General features: G+C 36.9%; 1 protein-coding gene across 1 annotated transcript in view; it reads right to left on the reverse strand.

Annotated features, from left to right (window-relative positions):
• The window catches only part of LOC149650905 (maternal embryonic leucine zipper kinase-like), a 32,878-nt gene extending 14,381 nt beyond the window's left edge, over positions 1-18,497 (reverse strand). The window contains exons 1-9 of the mRNA XM_089847632.1: positions 18,201-18,497; positions 18,052-18,137; positions 17,864-17,980; positions 17,637-17,780; positions 13,829-14,089; positions 12,613-12,780; positions 12,352-12,534; positions 10,660-10,945; positions 1,428-1,515 (exon numbers count right to left, since the gene is read on the reverse strand). Of these exons, the coding sequence (XP_089703758.1) occupies positions 1,428-1,515; positions 10,660-10,945; positions 12,352-12,534; positions 12,613-12,780; positions 13,829-14,089; positions 17,637-17,780; positions 17,864-17,980; positions 18,052-18,137; positions 18,201-18,270 (1,403 nt within the window). The 5' untranslated portion in view covers positions 18,271-18,497. The remainder of the gene's footprint in view (positions 1-1,427; positions 1,516-10,659; positions 10,946-12,351; positions 12,535-12,612; positions 12,781-13,828; positions 14,090-17,636; positions 17,781-17,863; positions 17,981-18,051; positions 18,138-18,200) is intronic.
• Positions 18,498-20,788: the final 2,291 nt, after the last annotated feature.

The following is a 20,788-nucleotide window of genomic DNA, read 5'->3' on the forward strand; positions in this document are numbered from 1 at the left end:
CATTTTGCCGTCCGAGCCACGGTTTTCGAGTTATGATTTGAATATTTTAGGGATGACCCCTTCATTAAATTAGCGCTGTCTTTCAATTTCTTAATTAAATTTAAGGGGTCATCCGTAAATTACTCCAATCATAACTTGAAAACAGTGGCCCGAACGGAAAAATGTCATAGAACATTTTCGACTCAAAATGGCCCAATAAATACGCCCTTTCATTATTGATGGACCTTTCACAAACACCCTGTATAGCATTCTAATTTATAACCAGATTAGGGTTTGATATAAGGAAATCATACACTCGAATATCAATCGTATTCCAATGAAAAATCGAAGCGGGTTTGTTTGCGTGCGGGGACCACACAGACGAGGAAAAAAGGTTTCGGAGCAAATTACCGATACTAAATCTCTTGACTTTACACCTTTTGAATATTCAAAAAAGCTTTAAATTTAAGTATTCATTAGAATGGATTAACTCTCAATGCATACTATTCCTACACGTATATTTCAGAGATGAATAAAGTAGACACACGGCGCAGCGTGGTTCCTACGCATTCATAACGCGAATGAAGAAGAAAAACCATTTGTAATGTACGAAGACGCGCTAAGGGAGTTCGTAATAAATCCATCAGGTTTAAAGAAAAAAAATTACCTAACTTGTTTCGAAGAAAAGTATGAATTATATTTCTAAAAGAAACCGTTTCGATTCCCATTTTTGACGCGCACCGTTCTACCCATATAAAAAGAGACCACACAAAATATTTAGAGAAACTCCTGTTGGGGATGTTGGAGGGCTAACACGATAGCCAAAGGTCTCCTCCCACCCCCCTACGTTTCTTCAAATTTTTGATTGCCAATAAATCTTAAAATACCTATGGTTAACTTTTATATTATTTTTTTTTTCTTTTACCATCTTTTGACAAACGGCATGACCCTTAAAAGATTAACAGAAAATATGGCAAAGCAGATCCGGCAAACACTTTTACACCGTGTTATTATTTCTGAAGTGATAGTAAACGCGTGTAAAATATTTCAAAAAGGGCAATAACTGCCATGCGATTAAGATTTGCCAATTACGACTCTCAACTGATTATTTTTTTCAAACCAGTTACATTATTCCAGGAATAGATTTAATTTTAGAAGCAGGAATGGAGTATTTACTTCAGTCCGGCTCATAGCCCCTCCCTCCAACACGTAACGGAAAGTTTAAATTATCTAATTGTCTCACTCAAACTACGTTTTGATGACGTTGCTGACGGGGACGGAGAAAAATACGCAATTCCTTTTTACCACTGTCGCTATGACCCGCCTCTTCTTTCATACCCCCCGTCCCGTTTAAAGAGGGCCCGGGACTTTGACGCGCGCCCAGATATTACTCTGTTCTCCATTCCTACTTCTAAAATTAAATCTATCCCTGATTATTCTAAACTTACCGTTTTTCAAAGGAAGAGTTAAGAGCTGGTGAAGCAAAAACATCAACTTTGCGTTCGTACGATGATGATACTGGAGTTACTGGCTTACCTACGAAAAATATAAATAAAAAAAAATTTATAATTTAATTTTAAAATTAAAACAGTCACTTGAATACCCCTCTCCCAATTAACAGCTATTAAAATTTTCCAAAGCTAACAAAGGACTCCGCCATTTTGAGAGAGAGAGAGAGAGAGAGGGAGAGAGGGAGAGGGAGAGAGAGGAAACGACACTTTTAATGGCTAAACCGTAATTGTATTATGAAAAATTTGTCTAACCAAAGTTTAATAGCCTGACTAGCATCTTTTAAATTCAGAGAAGGGAAGATGGTGAAAAATAAAACCGAATTACAGTTGGGCCTTTTGAAAAGATTCCGAAAAGAGAATCGCTGGCGATTAAGGAAGAAATTACCCGAAGAGGTCCAGTGCCAAGCCCCCCTAATACCCTACAGCACCCAAATAATTCGAAACCGTTTTTCCAGATTACCAGCTTCTCGCTAAGATTTTTCTCAAATGAGGGAGAGATCTCAAATGTTTAACGATGCAAATCCCTTCATCCGAATCCAACCCGTTACGGACAAGACTCGGGATACAAAAAATATACCAGCGAGCCCCCGTTGTTAAAACCCATATTTTTTACACAAAGAGGTTTGCAAAAATTTAACGTATAAGGCTAATAAGATTACGAGGGGTATTAGACTGTCTTATATGTATCAAAATGATCTCCCACATCATCCCAAAATTTTTACGTACAGTGTTTCAATTTTTAAAAGACTATTGAGATTGTCTGAGTACCATCCCGAAATTTTTCCATGGTTGGAGACTAGATTTTGGTACAGTACAATGGGGTGTTGTCCGAACGCAAAATATTGTGGTTTTACTAATATCAGGGTTCATACAACTTTTGGAAAATCAATTTCCCTGACTTCCCATGTTTTTCACATATATTTCCCAGAGTTTCCATGTTTTTCACATATATTTCCCTGGGTTTCCATGTTTTTTACACATATTCCCCCGAGTTTTCCATGTTTTTACACATATTACCCCGAGTTTTCCATGTTTTTACACATATTACAGCGAGTTTTCCATGTTTTTACACATATTACAGCGAGTTTTCCATGTTTTTCCCATATATTTCCCCAGAATTTTCCATGTTTTTCCCATATATTTCCCCAGAATTTTCCATGTTTTTCCCATATATTTCCCCAGAATTTTCCATGTTTTTCCCATATATTTCCCCAGAATTTTCCATGTTTTTCCCATATATTTCCCCAGAATTTTCCATGTTTTTCCCATATATTTCCCCAGAATTTTCCATGTTTTTCTCATATATTTCCCCAGAATTTTCCATGTTTTTCCCATATATTTCGCCGAATTTTCCAGATTTTTTCCCCCATATGGAGTAATAATAACGAGAATGATATTCTCAATGATCACCGGCTCCCATCAGGGTACAAAAAATGGGTATGGAATTTGCATTAGATTCTGAGGAGATTTCTAAATATGCTGATCTTACTCAACTTGTCAAAGGACAAAAAGGGTAAAAAAGTCATCCGAAATCAGCAAGGGGTCCGTGTAAAAGGGTCCCCCTTTCAACCGTCCAGAAGATGTTCCACAGCCCTTTTTTATACCAGTTGAAAAATTAGGGGTAGGGAAAGGACCCTAAAAAATGGGGTTGAAGCGAAACAATTACCATCACAGAGACAGCGAGCGACCTCCATTGAAAACTATTGGAGTGAATATTTGAAATGAGCTCCAAGCGACTACCATACGACCCTATCTATGACTCCATAAGTTCGTAAGATATGTTCCTACCATAAGTTTGTCACTGATAACTTACAAAATGGAGCTTGTCATGAAGTGAATGAGGTAGGTCATAGATTCATGGTAAAGCGAGGTACGCCTGGTAAGGCCCTGTCAAAGGCTTAGTTAGTACAGACTAAATAGGACCTAGATGGAAGTCCTGCAAAATTAACCACCGAGTGTAGGACTTCAATTCTCGCTTGTCGTTCTCGAACAAGCTCGAGTTGTAAATCTCTAGCATTACGAAGTATAGGTAATGAAGTGATATCTAGTTTACTAGGGAGAAGATATAAGATGCCTAAGTATTCGCGCGCCATAGTCCCAATCCCCCTTTCAAATTGCAAGGGGGGACGTAAAAGGAGGCCGGGCTATTTCGCCTCTCCTCAGTCGGAAAATAAGTAATTTTCGTCATTCGCGTCGCCGCGCTGACGTGCGTTTTCAAGAACCAATGAGATGCTGGTTGCAATTTAGAGGCGGCGGGGATTAACTCCGGACCTACTATACGTTTTGAACTGGAGATAAAGCTGGTATAAATGTGGCGAATTTATACCTTCTCCCTAATAAACTAGATAATACTTCTTGGTCATACTTATCATGTAACATTTCTAATAAACTTATGATGTGTTTCTGCTGGAAAAAGCGAGTCAAACACCACCATCGTATACAAAGGGTGTATCGAGAAATAAAGACATAAAAAAAACATAGGGTTGCTAAGAACACCAGCAATTTTTTATAAATTTTCAAAGTCTCGCATGGCAGAAAAGTTATTATTTTTATAGATATATACAACATATATACGGTTTTTAGCCTTTTGCGTATGATTCATTGGTAATTTTGCGGTCTTCCAGCAAAGCTCTATATCGCGATGAAAACTATATTAATGGGCCCAGCGTGATACCCTCATCTTTGTATTCGCCATATTTTTTTTTAAGAAAATACAATTTTTTTCTTTTCTTTCGCTGTTGTATTAAACTCAATCCGTTATTTTCTTTGTTTAGTTTCAAGCTTACAATCTATAAAGTCAATCTTCTCAAAAGGAAGACAAGTGAAGCGAAATCGTTTACACACAAACAGAAAAAACTATCCTCTAAATTTAAACGATAAAAAAAGGACTTTTTTAACAACATCATTAACATCTTTTTAAGCTCATCTTCGGATGGTGGTTGGGGGGGGGGGGGTGGAGTTATGTAAATTAATAAAATGCCTCTGGAAATGAAATTAGAATAATGATAACGATGAAAAGGAAGACTTTCCCGAAGATATCAGGAAGTTTAAGGAGGAAACTTTGCATGTTTTTTTAAGGGATTTTTTTTATTATTTTTTTCTTTATCTGAGGGGGTACGGTCTAATTTAATGTAGTCCCTAAATACAAAAGATTATAGGCCTAGTATTCTTTGTTCAGCACCCATACATGGGGACACGGGACAATGTTCCTTGGGAAACCGGGGTTTGGGAAGGGAAATAAGAGAATGGATGCAGTCAACGGATATGTCAGTGTCTATGACCCATCTCTAAGAAATGCCAACTATATTTATATTAAACCTGATATCCTTTCTGAGTTGTTCAAATCAGAAATTCCAAATAAAATTTAACCGTTTGAAACTTAGTTAATTCTAATTCCCTCCATTCGTTACTTCACAATGACAATTTAAATCGCGAGTCAAAATTTAAAATGAATTTTTTAAATCAAATTTAATGGGGTAGGCCTAGGGGTGGTATTTTTATCTTTAAATTAAGACAAGTCGCGTTAAAATCGGTTAAAATTTTAGATTCAAAATAGAAATTTTTGAAAAATAATTTTGAAAAAATTACATTAATTTCATACAGAGAAGCAACACATAGAAGGGGTAGCCGCCATATTGGGTTATTTCCCTGGCAATAAGAGGCAACGCAAGATGGAGCCCGAGCTCACTACACGCGGGAGGCTAACCAACTCGTACTGCCTCTAGTGGTCCCTCTTACCGCCAGGGAAATAACTCAATTCCCCCACTCCTGAGTGTTGCTTCTCCACAAGTAGATAATGGAATTATCTATCACCTAGTCCATTTCTATCTAGCGATTTTAATATCCGTAAAAATTCGAGTTTTTCCGTAATTTTTAAAAGCGATTCCACCTTAAACTGGCTAGATCGAGATTTCATAAATGGATTTAAGGTAGCGGCTAGGGCAAATATATGACGGGGTCAATGGCGTTTGAAGGCCGCGGCGGCGGCGGTCCATCCAATTATAGCCTAGAGACCTTATCAACAAAACGTCAGTCGATAACTTTTAAGTTCGGTCCGAAGATTTTTGGGGGAAAACACGCCCATATAATTTAGAATTAAACGATGACGGCGGATAGTTACTAATATAAACAGAAAGCTATAATTTGTACGTAATTGATGTAATAATTATGTAAGATTTAAAAATTTCATGTACCCTAGAATGGAAATTCTAATATAATAATATCAAAATTCGTTTATCAGGGTTGCCACGGAATTTTCAGAACCATTCCCCGACTTTTCCAGGTTTTCCCTGACCTTTTTCTGATATTTTCCCTGACCTTTTCAGGGCGAAGGGGTAAATGTTTGCAGCACGTTTTAAGTGCTTATAATTAAATAAACTCTCTGAATTAAGTTTTCCAATGTATTTGTTGCACCAAAATGATTAAGAAACATTTTTACTATAAATAACAGTCTTAGAGACTTTTTAGAGAGCATTTACTTTACAAAAATAATTTTAGACATTTTTAAGGATTACTCTAGAGTTTTCTGTGTTAAGAGAGGGTCCATTTTTAAATTCCCTGACTTTTCCAGGCTTTCCCTGACCCGTGGCAACCCTGATGTATTGGGAAAGTTAAGTATTAAATTTTAAACATTTTCGTTGTTGAAGTAAATTTAACTTTATCTTTCGGCGCTTAAATTACAAGGCAGGCGTATAGAATCATAATTCAGAATCAAAGGAGTATGTACCTATTGACAGGGGTACTGATTATATCGGCCGCCGCCGTCGCACGATAACCAACACCCCTTACATAATAAGCGATAAACAAGCCCCTTTTTAACGAGAAATCGCTTCCAGGCTTATAAAAAAAAACTTCTTATGTTCCTATAATTTAACGACGATGTATTTCAATACATTTAAAAAAAAATAATTTTTTAAAAATTGAATTTAATATTACCCTTGAGGGTTTTAAAATCAAAGCGGGATGCCGTTAAAAATTGAACTACAAGGGTGTGATGATGATGATTTCGCGGTTAAAAACACTAGACGAAAATTTGATAAAAATCAAAACGTGCGCCAACTTTACTAAAAATTAAAGATCAAATTTGGGAATTCGATATTTATTTTTAGTCGGGGATAGATTTAATTTTAGAAGTAGGAATGGAGAACAGAGTAATATCTGGGCGAGCGTCAAAGTCCCGGACCCCCCTTCCACAGGACGGGGGGGGGGGTATGAAAGAAGAGGTAAAATGGAATTACGTATTTTCGCCCTCCCCGTCAGCAACGTCATCAAAACGTAGGTTTAATTTAACCTTTTCTTTACGTGTTGGAGGGAGGGGCTTTATACTGGGTGGTCTATGAGTCGGACTGAAGTAAATACTAACCGTTCTCCATCCCTACTTCTAAAATTAAATCTATCCCTGTTTTTAGGTCGTGTTGCCATTAACTTGTGAGTGTATCTCAGAGTTGGATCTGAATCCAACAGAACAAGCTTGCTTTTTAGTCAGTTGCAGATAGCGGTTGAATTGCATTCACAAATGACTATAAAAAATTGTCTGTACACTATCTACAGTAAATATTTGGTCGCCATTTTCCAAGATGGCCGAAGGTAGTGCGAAAACAATTATAGCGATTACCCGGGCCACAACTAACGACTTACAAATATTTTCAGATCCTTACTAGAGCTATTGAAGGTGAACGTATTGGTTCGCCAATATCAGGAAAATCGTTCATTTTAAATTGTTTAGGGATGTAAAAACATCTAACCGCGAAAGAAGAGAAGGATATTTTGGGTGATGTTACGTACGGGAGGTATGGTGTCGTAAATTCACAAGCTGAAACGTCATTAGGCATGCATTTCACCCCCGGGAGGATAGGGTCAAACCGATTAGAGGTTCGTTTCGTTCTTTAGGGGATTTTAAAAAAATAACCAGGGAAGATCTTGGCAGCAAATACCACGGAGAAAAGAAGCTAGATTGTCCCAAGACCGTTGGGGGTGCAAGTATACCAAACGAGAGAGTGTCGCGCGCTCTTTCAAACGAGTGATTAACGATTCGAAAAATTCTACGGTTGCATCCCGACAGTTTTTGCGGCAAAAGAAAAACTTATGCTATAATAAATTTCCTTGAAAAACGACCAGTATAGGTATATGCAAAAATAACGTAAGAAAAATAAAAGATTTTAAATTAATTGTGTTAAGATCGAAGTATTGAAAAACTGTTTTGTAATTCCTCATCAACAGTCATTGTGATATTTCATAATGAATCACATGTAGCTTATTTTTATATTAATAAAGATTATATGAAGGATTCATGAGCTTTGGGAAAAACTGATTTCCCTGACATTTCCAGGTTTTTTCTCTCGCATATTTCCCTGGTATTTCAAGGTCAAAGGTTACTTAGTAACGGCAGGAGAGCTTTTTTTCTAGCAATAACTACGGGATTGCTTATTTATAATTATTAGCAACAACTTCAGAGCAAACACTTAATCAAGTCTGGCCTCAAAAATGTCCCCAAATTTTACTAAAAATTATCAATTTCCTTGAGTTTTTAGTCACCAAATTCATTACTTCATTACTCCAAAATGTTTCCAGAATCTCGGTGTTTATGAACCCTGATATAATTTTACCAAATTACCCTTGGTAAGTTGGTATTAGAGTGCGTTTGAAGAGAAGGTTCACCTTCTAAGGAATTTTCAATTTACCCAAACGTTTCTGTTTTCCGGCTTCATTTCTTTATTTTTTGCTCCTAACAATTTAGCATCGCTAAACCTAAACAACTCCATTTAACTATAATAAGCTCCGTAACTTATAAATTCAAGCATAAAAAAAACCACGATACTATTTCACCTGAACACCAATTAGGGTGTGCTAAAATCTGATCAATACTTAATAATCTTTACAAACATATTACATTAAGTCCCCCTTATAAAAACAATCATTAATAATAAAAAAAATTACCTACCTTTGTTAGAGACTAATTAAAAAATGTATTTAAAGACGGTAAGAAAAATAATAATAACCTGATGTATCTGAATTAAGAATATAGGCCTATACCAAGTAGCTAAGCTAAGCTCAGCATAATCTTGTTCCGGACTTCGTCTTGTTTATAATCATTAATCAACCAAAAAAAAAGGTCAACTAAAGGTCAACATTTTCAACGTGGAATTTTCGTCATTCATAAATCATCTTTTAGTATTTTAGGGGATAATATACTGCAATGAGATTTCGTAATTTCGAATTTTTTTTTTTTTCAAAAAAACCGTTTAGGTTATTTATTCAGCTCCGCCTTAGCGGTAAACAAGTAAACACCACCCTGTTTATTTCAGGTTAAAAAAAAATTATGGCCTAAACTGGCACGCGCTGAACACGTATTAACGTGCTGTGCTTCTCTATGGGAACCAATTAAATAATTTGAATGATGGCTAAAAAATAATTTTCTGAACATGTGGCGTTTCTTAACTATATCATAAGTTTATAAGATATGTTTTCTTCCATAAGTTTGTCACTGGTAACTTAGAAACTGGAGCTTGTCAGACATGAAGTGAATGAGGTAGGTCATAGATTAGGGGTAAAGCGAGGGATGCCTAGTGACTGGGGCGCTGCTGTCAAAGGCTTAGTAATGCAGACTAAATAGGACCTAGATGGAACTTGGTCCTGCAAAATTAACCACCACCGAGTGTAGGACTTCAATTCTCGCTTGTCGTTCTCGAACTAGCTCGAGCTGTTCTAGCATTTCGAAGCATAGGACGTATCATACTTATGGAACATACCTTATAAACTTATGCTATATATATCTTCCCGCCAATAATTATTTTCTCAAGTTACAAAGTCACCCATCTTACCTACGAGTAATTTATGGCGTAATGGGGGTTATTTACTTTTATAAAGACGGTAGAGTGGTAATTAAAAATGATGCCCCGAAAACAAAACCACTTAATTTTGATTCCGGACGGTCACGAAAAAACTTGAAATTTTATCTCTATTCGGCTACTTTTCTCTTTTGCGGTATTGCTTGTCTATAAATTTCACAAACGCCAAGATTTTTGACTGGGGGCCGGGGGGGTTCTGAATTAGGTAGGCCTAGGTGGTGGTAGTAGTAGTAGTAGTAGGCTATTCCTTCAATTCATCGTAGATAAGCATGGCTAAAACTTATTGGCGTAGCGTAGTGATAGTATTTGGCTGGATCAGTGACCCTCTTAACTAAGCGGTGAAAAGTTCTATAAGAACTTCCATTTTCTATTCAAAGCTTAGAATAGTTTTAAAAGATTCAAAGCTTAGAAATCCTACGATGTTTTTTTTTTCCAAAGGGTCCACTTTGTAAATGGATGACCTTGAACTTTAACCCCAATAAGAACGTAGTTAAATTGTGGAAGAACACAAATTCGAATTTCATTTCGGAACTTACAAATCACGCACGTTTCCCCCCCAAAAAAATATATATATATTTTAATCGGCGCTTTTTTGGAAATATTTGACCTTTAACCTTTACCCTCGTAGAGTAATAAATAATATATCAGTGACCCTTTTGGTACAGTTTTTCGCTAAGCGAGTAAAATTGTGTTAGAGCTTCCATTTTATTGCCAAAAACCACGTACGTTTCCCCAAAAACCGATTTTAAGCGCCGCCATTTTGTAAATATGTGACCTTTAAACTTTACCCTCGTAAAAGTAATAAAAAAATATATTTGTGACCCTTTGGGTACAGTTTTTCACTAAGCCAGCAAAAATCGGGGAAGAGAAGAACTCTTCAAACATTTAAATCGCGTAAATTCCCCAAAAAACCGATTTAAAGCGCCGCCATTTTGTAAATATCTGACCTTTAAACTTTACCCTTAAGAGTAATAAATAGAATATATTTGTGACCCTCTTAGTACAGTATTAGTTTTTAACTAAACGAGAAGAAATATCGGAAAAGCAGAAAATCGCGTATATTCCCCAAAAACTGATTTAAATCGCCGCCATTTTGTAAATATCTGACCTTGAACTATACCCTTGTAAGAGTAATAAATAGAATATATTTGTGACCCTCTTGGTACGTTTTTAGTTCTTAACTAAACGTGAAGAAATATCGGAAAAGCAGAAAATCTCGTACATTCCCCAAAAAAACCGATTTAAATCGCCGCCATTTTGTAAAGATCCGACCTTGAACTTTACCCCCCCCCCATAAGATAAATAAAACAAAATGTACTCACCATCAGCGTCTACTTCCGTTTTAGCTCTTCTCGATTTCCGGTGGGACGGAGGAGGTGGAATGGCGAAGTTTTCTTTGTCACTTATGATAAGCTCATCAATATTTTTGCCAACAACATCCTTGACTTTATTTTCAGTTTTAACTGGCGTTGTTTGTATTGTTGTTGCTGTTACTACCTCGTCTCTTTTCGGACTTCCCAAGGTCAAAAGGTCAGCGTTATTCAAACCACTTTCGAGAGAGCCACCCAAATCCCATGATAAGTTCGAGCGATTATTATTATTATTCTCCTGAAAAGAGAAATAATTAAAATAATTAATTATTGACAAATTAATTAAATGAGTCTAAATTTGTGTAGCTCGTTAGTTTTTAAGACGCGTTTTAGTGTTGTTTATGATTGAACAACATTACAGGGTTGTTATTTACTATAATTAGCAAAATTTAAAGGAGAAAATTATCGGTAAAGGCGCCATCTATGAGAAATTCAATGCACTAATTGATAACTCTAAGATAATTAGATTATTAAGGTTTTAAATACTTTAAAATCGGCATTAAATATTTGCATTTTTTAAAGGAGAAAATTAAATATTAGCAGTTTTTATAGGAAAAAATTATCTATTAAGGCGCCATCTATGAGAAATTCAATGCACTAATTGCTTACTCTAAGAAAAGCAGATTATTAATGTCTTAAATATTTAAAATTAGGTGTAAAAATACTTTTGAATAACCAATTTTAATTAATATTAACATAAAACATTAAATAAATGATGGATTTTACTCATGGCCGCCTTAAAAATTTACTATGGCGCCATCTATTAGCGCGTGCGATTTTGGCGCAATTTATCAACACAAACGACTGTGGTGCAATTTATCAACACAAACGACTGTGGCGCCATCTATTAGCGCATGCGACTTTGGCGCCAGGCTGGGAAATAGCACACTTCCTCTGGTCCAAAACCATTTTATTAATTGCTTGGACTAGTTTTTTAATTCAAGAAGTGGGGGTTACTGGTCCTCGGGACCAGTTTATTAATTGAAAATCTATTGGAGAGCAAAGGCTGGGACCAGTCCGGAGACCAGTAAATGATTTCAGACACTAGGGGGTCACTGGTCCAAAGGACTAGTTTAAAAAATATCCTTATTTCCCAGCCTGTGCAGGCTAGGAAATAAGACAGGTTTACAGGTCAAAAACCAGTTTATTAATAGCTTGGACCACTTTTTTTATTCAAAACGAGAGGGTCACTGGTCCCAATGACTAGTTTATTAATTCCTACTTTTATTAAAAATTGATATGGGGACCTCTTTAATTATTTTCATTTTAACATAAATTTCGACTCCAGGAGTCCAGTTGTGTATACAACCCTTAGCCGAGAGAGATTTTTTTAGAAGAGAGAACAACCACAAGTCCTGGGACCAGTAGAAAAATAAATAGGGGAAGGGTCACTGGTCCCGGGACCAGTTTCATATTTACGACATCAGGGGTCACTGGTCCGGAGGACTAGTTCAGAAATAAACCTTATTTCCAAGCCTGCTATGGCGCCATCTATTAGCGCATGCAATTTTGGCGCAATTTATCAACACAAACGACTATGGCGCCATCTATCGACGCAAACGACTAAGGCGCAATTTATCAACGCAAACGACTATGGCGCCATCTACCACCACCCGCCAAATTCAAAAAACACGTTACGCTTACCGTAAGTGGCTTTGTGGGTGTCAAAGTTAAGGCCCTTCCCTTGCGTTTCTTAAGCAGTAACAAGAAATAAGTGGCGGTCATATAATCATATTTCCATTTTTGAAGCTCGTCCAAGATGAATAGTTTCGGTTGACCATAACATAGAGACATTTCACAGATGATACGTTCGTCTAAATAGTTTTTCTGTAGAGAAAATTAAAAATATTCATTAGTTATTTAATAGTTTATGAGTTTTATTATAGTTTCTTTCTAGGGATTTACCTTGTAGATACTGGGCCATTTAATTGTTTCGCAATAACCTTCATTGAGCCATGGATGAATTAAAAGACTACCAACCGTGATTCTACGCATGGGATGAGTCACTAACATTTTAGAGAGTAAATTTTTGCTGCCTTCTGAAAGCCAATGGGGACATTCGTATCTTCCACTCTAAATTAGCCGGGAAAAATTAAAAACAAATTATTATAAATAATAAATAAATTAATCATAATATGATTCATATTAAACAAGGGAAGTTTTTAACCATATTTAATTTTTTATTCATTTTGCAAATCCCTGAATTATTTCCGATAATTTTGCAAAACCCTAGATTATACCTGACAGATTATTTTGCAAAACACTGAATTATTCCTGATAGATACAGATAGATCATTTTGCAAAACCCTAAATTATATCTGACAGATTATTTTGCAAAACACTGAATTATTCCTGATAGATCATTTTGCAAAACCCTAGATTACACCTGACAGATTATTTTGCAAAACACTGAATTATCCCTGATAGATGATTTTGCAAAATCCTAAATTATATCTGATAGATCATTTTGCAAAACACTGACAATTTTGTCCCAATCCCTGAATTATTCCTGACTTGAATTTCCTCAATTTTGCAAAAACTGTCTTATCCCCGATATTTTTCCCTCCATTTTGCAAAAAACTAAATAATCCCAGACAGTATTTCCCCAATTTTTCAAATCCCAAAATAATCCCAGACAGTATTTCCCCAATTTTTCAAATCCCTAAATAATCCCGACAGTATTTCTCATATTTTGCAAATATCTGAGTTTTTTCCTCATTTTTTGCAAATATCTGGCAGTTTTCCCCTCATTTTTGCAAATCCCTGACAGTTTTTCCCTATTTTTGCAAATCCCTGGCAGTTCTTCCCTATTTTTGCAAATCCCTGGCAGTTTTTCCCTCATTTTTGCAAATCCCTGGCAGTTTTTCCCATATTTTGCAAATCCCTGGCAGTTCTTCCCTATTTTTGCAAATCCCTGACAGTTTTTCCCTCATTTTTGCAAATCCCTGACAGTTTTTCCCTCATTTTTGCAAATTCGTGGCAGTTTTTCCTTCATTTCTGCAAATCCCTGGCAGTTTTTCCCTATTTTGCAAAACCGTGTCTTATCCCTGACAGATTTTGGTCTTTCCTCTATTTTGCAAATTTCTGACTTATCCCTGATGTAGTATCCCTTCATAGTTACCTGTATCTTCCTGTACAATGACCCGACATTCTCATCATCAAATGGCAAATATCCACACAATAAGGCATATAAGAGGACTCCCATGCTCCATATATCAACTTGACTGCCCAAATACTCTTGACCATTAATTAATTCGGGAGCAGCGTAGGCGGGACTACCGCAAAATGTCTCCAATCTTGACCCCATACCACCTTTAGGTTTGGCACATAATCCAAAGTCGATAACTTTGATATTTTGTTCATCATCTATTAGCAAATTTTCCTGAAATAAAATAACACCTTTTATTAAATTACAACAATTAAAGGGTCATTCCTATTTTAGAGGCCGTTTTCCATAGTGGTAAAATTTTTAGTAGGATGGTAGTAAAAATAGTAGTATTCCCCCTACGAGGAAAAGCGGAACCTATGATGGAGAAAATAGTATGAATTGCTACATTGTGCCGACTAACCATAAATTGCCGCCTTTTCCAAAATATTGCTGACTAACCATAAATTTCCGCCTTTTTGAAATATTGCTGACTAACCATAAATTGCCGCCTTTTCCAAAATATTGCTGACTAACCATAAATTGCCGCCTTTTCCAAATTATTTCTCACTAATCATAAATTGCCGCCTTTTCCAAAACATTGCTATATTACTGTCTTTTTCCGTGTAAAGAGGCGCATACTTAGCCTTTCGTGAATAAACAGGAAAAATAAAATGGGGTAATGCACTGGCCTTTTAACAAGGCGTTTTAAGTGTTCTAATTGCGAGGCCAGTACAGAATGAACATGCAAAACGAAATGTTGGAATAATACATTGGCTTTTAACCTAATTGCGAGGTCAGTACAGATATGCCCTTACGTTCAAACGAGATTAGACCAGGTTAGGTTAGGTTAGGTTTAGGCGAGGCGGGTGAAATTCCATGTCGGGCCTCTCAAGTAGGCGTTGGTAGTGGCCTACTTGAGAGGCCATTAGAAAATAAACATGCAAAACGGAACCGTGTACAATTACACGCGCCTCTGAACTAAGCGTTTGTAGTGGCCTACTTGAGAGGCCAGTAGAGAATAAACACGCAAAATTAAACTAGGGACAATACATGGGTTTCTTATCTATGTTTTTATCGTCGGCTACTTTGCCGTTCGTGAATAAATATTAAAAACGAAATGGAAGCATCACATTGGCCTTTAAACTAGGTGTCCTAAGTGGCCTAATTGCGAGGCCAGTACAGATATGTCCTAACGTTCAAACTAGATAAGTATAGGTTAGGTTAGGTTAGGTTAGGTTAGGTTAGGTTAGGTTAGGTTAGGTTAGGTTAGGTTAGGTTAGGTTAGGTTAGTTTAGGTTAGTTTAGGTTAGGTTAGTTTAGGTTAGGTTGGGTTGGGTTGGGTTGGGTTAGGTTAGGTTAAGTGTCAGGCCGCTCATCTTGGCGTCAGTAGTGGCCTACTTGAGAGGCCAGTAGAGAATAAACAAGCAAAATGGAATCATGGACTATTACACTGGCCTCTCAACTAGGCGTCAGTAGTGGCCTACTTGAGAGGCCAGTAGAGAATAAACAAGCTAAATGGAACCATGGACTATTACACTGGCCTCTCAACTAGGCGTCAGTAGTGGCCTACTTGAGAGGCCAGTAGAGAATAAACAAGCTAAATGGAACCATGGACTATTACACTGGCCTCTCAACTAGGCGTCAGTAGTGGCCTACTTGAGAGGCCAGTAGAGAATAAACAAGCTAAATGGAACCATGGACTATTACATTGGCCGCTCAACTAGGCGTCAGTAGTGGCCTACTTGAGAGGCCAGTAGAGAATAAACAAGCTATATGGAACCATGGACTATTACACTGGCCTCTCTAGGCGTCAGTAGTGGCGTACTTGAGAGGCCAGTAGAGAATAAACAAGCTAAATGGAACCATGGACTATTACACTGGCCTCTCAACTAGGCGTCAGTAGTGGCCTACTTGAGAGGCCAGTAGAGAATAAACAAGCTAAATGGAACCATGGACTATTACACTGGCCTCTCAACTAGGCGTCAGTAGTGGCCTACTTGAGAGGCCAGTAGAGAATAAACAAGCTAAATGGAACCATGGACTATTACACTGGCCTCTCAACTAGGCGTCAGTAGTGGCCTACTTGAGAGGCCAGTAGAGAATAAACAAGCTAAATGGAATCATGGACTATTACACTGGCCGCTCAACTAGGCGTCAGTAGTGGCCTACTTGAGAGGCCAGTAGAGAATAAACAAGCTAAATGGAACCATGGACTATTACACTGGCCGCTCAACTAGACGTCAGTAGTGGCCTACTTGAGAGGCCAGTAGAGAATAAACAAGCAAAATGGAACCATGGACTATTACACTGGCCGCTCAACTAGGCGTCAGTAGTGGCCTACTTGAGAGGCCAGTAGATAATAAACAAGATCTGGCCGCTCAACTAGGCGTCAGTAGTGGCCTACTTGAGAGGCCAGTAGAGAATAAACAAGCAAAATGGAACCATGGACTATTACACTGGCCTCTCAACTAGGCGTCAGTAGTGGCCTATTTGAGAGGCCAGTAGAGAATAAACAAGAACTGGCCGCTCAACTAGGCGTCAGTAGTGGCCTACTTGAGAGGCCAGTAGAGAATAAACAAGCGAAGTGGAACCATGGACTATTACACTGGCCTCTCAACTAGGCGTCAGTAGTGGCCTACTTGAGAGGCCAGTAGAGAATAAACAAGCGAAGTGGAACCATGGACTATTACACTGGCCGCTCAACTAGGCGTCAGTAGTGGCCTACTTGAGAGGCCAGTAGAGAATAAACAAGCAAAATGGAACCATGGACTATTACACTGGCCTCTCAACTAGGCGTCAGTAGTGGCCTACTTGAGAGGCCAGTAGATAACAAACAAGCAAAATGGAACCATGGACTATTACACTGGCCGCTCAACTAGGCGTCAGTAGTGGCCTACTTGAGAGGCCAGTAGAGAATAAACAAGCGAAGTGGAACCATGGACTATTACACTGGCCTCTCAACTAGGCGTCAGTAGTGGCCTACTTGAGAGGCCAGTAGAGAATAAACAAGCAAAATGGAACCATGGACTATTACACTGGCCTCTCAACTAGGCGTCAGTAGTGGCCTACTTGAGAGGCCAGTAGATAATAAACAAGCAAAATGGAACCATGGACTATTACACTGGCCTCTCAACTAGGCGTCAGTAGTGGCCTACTTGAGAGGCCAGTAGAGAATAAACAAGCAAAATGGAACCATGGACTATTACACTGGCCGCTCAACTAGGCGTCAGTAGTGGCCTACTTGAGAGGCCAGTAGAGAATAAACAAGCAAAATGGAACCATGGACTATTACACTGGCCGCTCAACTAGGCGTCAGTAGTGGCCTACTTGAGAGGCCAGTAGAGATGGGGTTTACTGATTTCCGTGTAGAGACCGACGAGATTAGGAGTGGCCTCACAATAGGGCGACTATAGACACCTAGTTGAGAGGCCAAGATGTGGGGAAGTTCACTTTGGTGACATATGTTTCGTTATTTTGGGCGCATTAATAGTACAAAATGAATTTCTTTTGGGAAATTTCACTGAGAACATTAGGTTAAATAATCAAAAACTGTTAAAACAGTAAAATCATACGAAAACGTTGCTTCTGAAATATGCCTAATGAGTATTCAAATAGAGCTGTTCATAGCATTTTCTCCGTCATCGGTCTAGCTTTTTGATCTAGGAAAAATACTACTATTTTTACTACTATCCTACTAAAAAAAATCCCACTATCGAAGGCGGCCTCGTAAATAGGAAAGATCCCAATTAAATTTAACATTAAATTAATTTAATTTCATTACGGGTTTGAGATCTCTGTGAGCATATCCTTGTGTATGAATATAAGCAACAGCTGCAACAATTTGCCGGAAAAAGAATCTGGCTTCACCTTCTTCAAGACGATCTCTTTCAACAATATAATCAAATAGTTCACCACCTGAACAGTACTACGAATAATTTAAAAGATTATATCATTATTAATCTGATAAAATATTAATTAAATTTAAGGTATTTGACCTGACTGACTGACCTCTAACACCAAAAATATTTTAGTGGGGGTTTCAATAACTTCATATAATTTGCATATATTTTGATGGCACAAATCTTGTAAGGCTTCAATTTCTAATTTGGTTCTCGGTAAATCATCCTACGTAATTTAAATTTATTATTTAAGTTTGCTAACTAACATTTAGTTAATTAATTAAGATTAATGGTTACCCCAAGTGATTTCTTATCCATGATTTTAATGGCAACCTTCTCCCCAGTTGCAATGTGTATTGCTTTCTTAACTTTACCAAATCCGCCTTAATTTTAATTTAATTATTTAATTATTGTTAATTAATGTAATAAGTTAGTTAAGTAATTACCTGTTCCGACTGTTTCCATAATTTTATATTTCCCCTCAAGGATTGCATAACTCGCACAACTGCCAGGCATCTTTGAAAAATGTATTGTCTGGGTTGGTTTTGGAAGATTATAGTTAATAAAACCGATTTAAAATATAATGAAATACATTCAATTAAGGCTGGTATATTTGTCGATTTAAAGGCACTGGTTTCATTAACGATTATACTCAATTAACTGTATTAATAACAATTATATTGTTCCATTACATAGGTATCTTCCCGGGCAAATTTCAACTACAGGCTTAACGCTGTACTTTAAATTATCAATGGCCGTTTGGTCGTTACGTTTAGGTCACGTGGTCTTTTTTTTTATCGATTGGGAGTCTGCTCTGCTACCTCTTGAGAGAAATTATAACTAAATTAATGAATTAAGTACGATTAACAAAATAAATTACAATTAATTAATTGAGTTTTTAAAAATAATTTAATTTTATCTAAAAAGTTTTTTTGATTAAATATGTTATTTCAAATTCTTGTTGTAAATTGTATAGATAGCGCTAAAATATTTCCAGATTTGAATTTCAAATTTCAGTGTTTTGTTTTAAAAATCATGATTAAAGCACGATTGAAGTGGAATTTAAAAACTTTTAAATTAAAATAGTTTAGTCAACTCAGTAAATGACGAAAGAGTATCATTGCATGCCGCCACTGAAAGGTGGTATAGGTTTATTACAAACATAAATACTTATTTCCTGGTTTTTTGTAATATGAATAATTATTTATTGCATAAAACTAAATGAGACAATCTTTATGAATCATTTTTATTACTTATTGCATTTATAATTTGTACTTCCTAGTTAATTTACTCGGCAAACGTACACTTAGCATTTGTTTACTGTTCATACGAAGCAAAACAGTCATAACCGACTAATTCTAAAGTAGACAGGTGTCGTTTAGCTAATAGAAATATCTTCAATGTCACACAAATGTCCGAGTTAAAAATAAAAACTGCAGCCAATTGCGGACAAAGGTATAAAGTATTAATTGCAAACTGGAACGGCTTCCTAAGTCGCGTCGGTGGTTAGGAGGAGGTTGAAGATGAAGCCATAGGGATGCTGGGACTCTGGGAGAAACGTGGAGATCGATTGAATGTAGAGGAATGCGCCGTTAGTGCCGGAAGGGGGATGGATGCCCGAAATCCTCTCCGAATCTCTACAGCAGCATCCACGGATGGCCACAAGGTCGTCCTCGGGAAGAAGACGTTGCTACTACTAGCTCAGGGTGGGAGACGACGACCACCAAGGTAATTTTCCCCGAGAGTCAAAAGGTCTCGGGCTAGATTAGAACGATTGAGAGAAGAAGAATGGATGAATAGAGGATAGCGAGAAAAAGGTGACGGCTATCGGTGTCCTCGTTGCGTCATTCAAAGAATTATTCGCGCTCGTTATACGCTTAATACCGCTCCTGGGACTCCTATATCACTCACTCTTCGATTATTTCTTTTCACGTTCAATTCCAATGGTACGTTTCTACCTTAAGTCGTTTCATTACAATGTTATACCGAAAAGAATTGTTCCCGACCATTTTTTCACCCAATTCAAGAAAGAGGAATAATTCTTTTACGGCAAAAGGGAAAGGGGTAAGACAGGTACTTCGGAATAGAGTGACGTATTTTTCCATAGCCCACCATTTATCATGAATTTAACCCTTCAAATATAACTATGATGGGCACCTTAGTAACAATGATTCAAGTCTTTCATGAATTGTCCCGTGGTCATCCTAAATAAGGACTATAATAATTTGTCTAAAATTTACAAGCACATGATGGAGGCGAAGTCACTGAAATTAACTAAGTCTAATAAAGGATTTAATTACGTGTTTATTATGGAAACAAGTGGCAATTTAATTTGAATACCTTATTTATCATTGACACTAAATTCTCACGCCATTAAATTAAATGATCAACGAAAACTTTGATAAGGCGATATACTATAGTATAATCAAGGACATTTGAAATCGAAAACGTGATGTATTAGAACTTAGCACTATATATGCAACTGATATTTAACTCAGCGAACCGATAAAATCAGTTCACCTTGAACAATCAACTACCATAACTTTTTTTGTTGGAATTTCCTATACCTTACATTTGAATGTACAATAAAACTAAAATTTTGACAGGTTAATAGCAAAATACTTAAATTGCTTCTGACAAAAATACTCCAGTACGTAACTGTTGTATTATGCAAATAATTAAAATGTTAATTATGACACGAGATGACGTGGCGAAATAACGTATTTGAACCTCCACAATCGAACATAAATACCAAGATAAAAGAATCACTTTTTTATCAATCTTCTGTTATCTAGCTTCGATTGAACTAAGGTCTTATCTCATTTAGTTTACAATTTCAATTACAGTTTTTGAATTAGAAATATCGGTTTCTTATTGAGGATAAATTAACCCTTATATATTAAAATTAGAGTAGGAAAAAAAACTTACAGAACAAGGTCGTTGAATCTAGAGGTATATAAATTTTTCACGAATTTACCACTAGTTTCCCAGTGACGTAAATTATTTTGTACTTTTCCTGGATATCACTATACGT

Source organism: Phalangium opilio, unplaced genomic scaffold (assembly GCF_054372755.1).
Source record: "Phalangium opilio isolate 3A_F unplaced genomic scaffold, DU_Popi_V2 ptg000082l_1, whole genome shotgun sequence".
Classification (NCBI taxonomy): Eukaryota; Metazoa; Arthropoda; class Arachnida; order Opiliones; family Phalangiidae; genus Phalangium; species Phalangium opilio.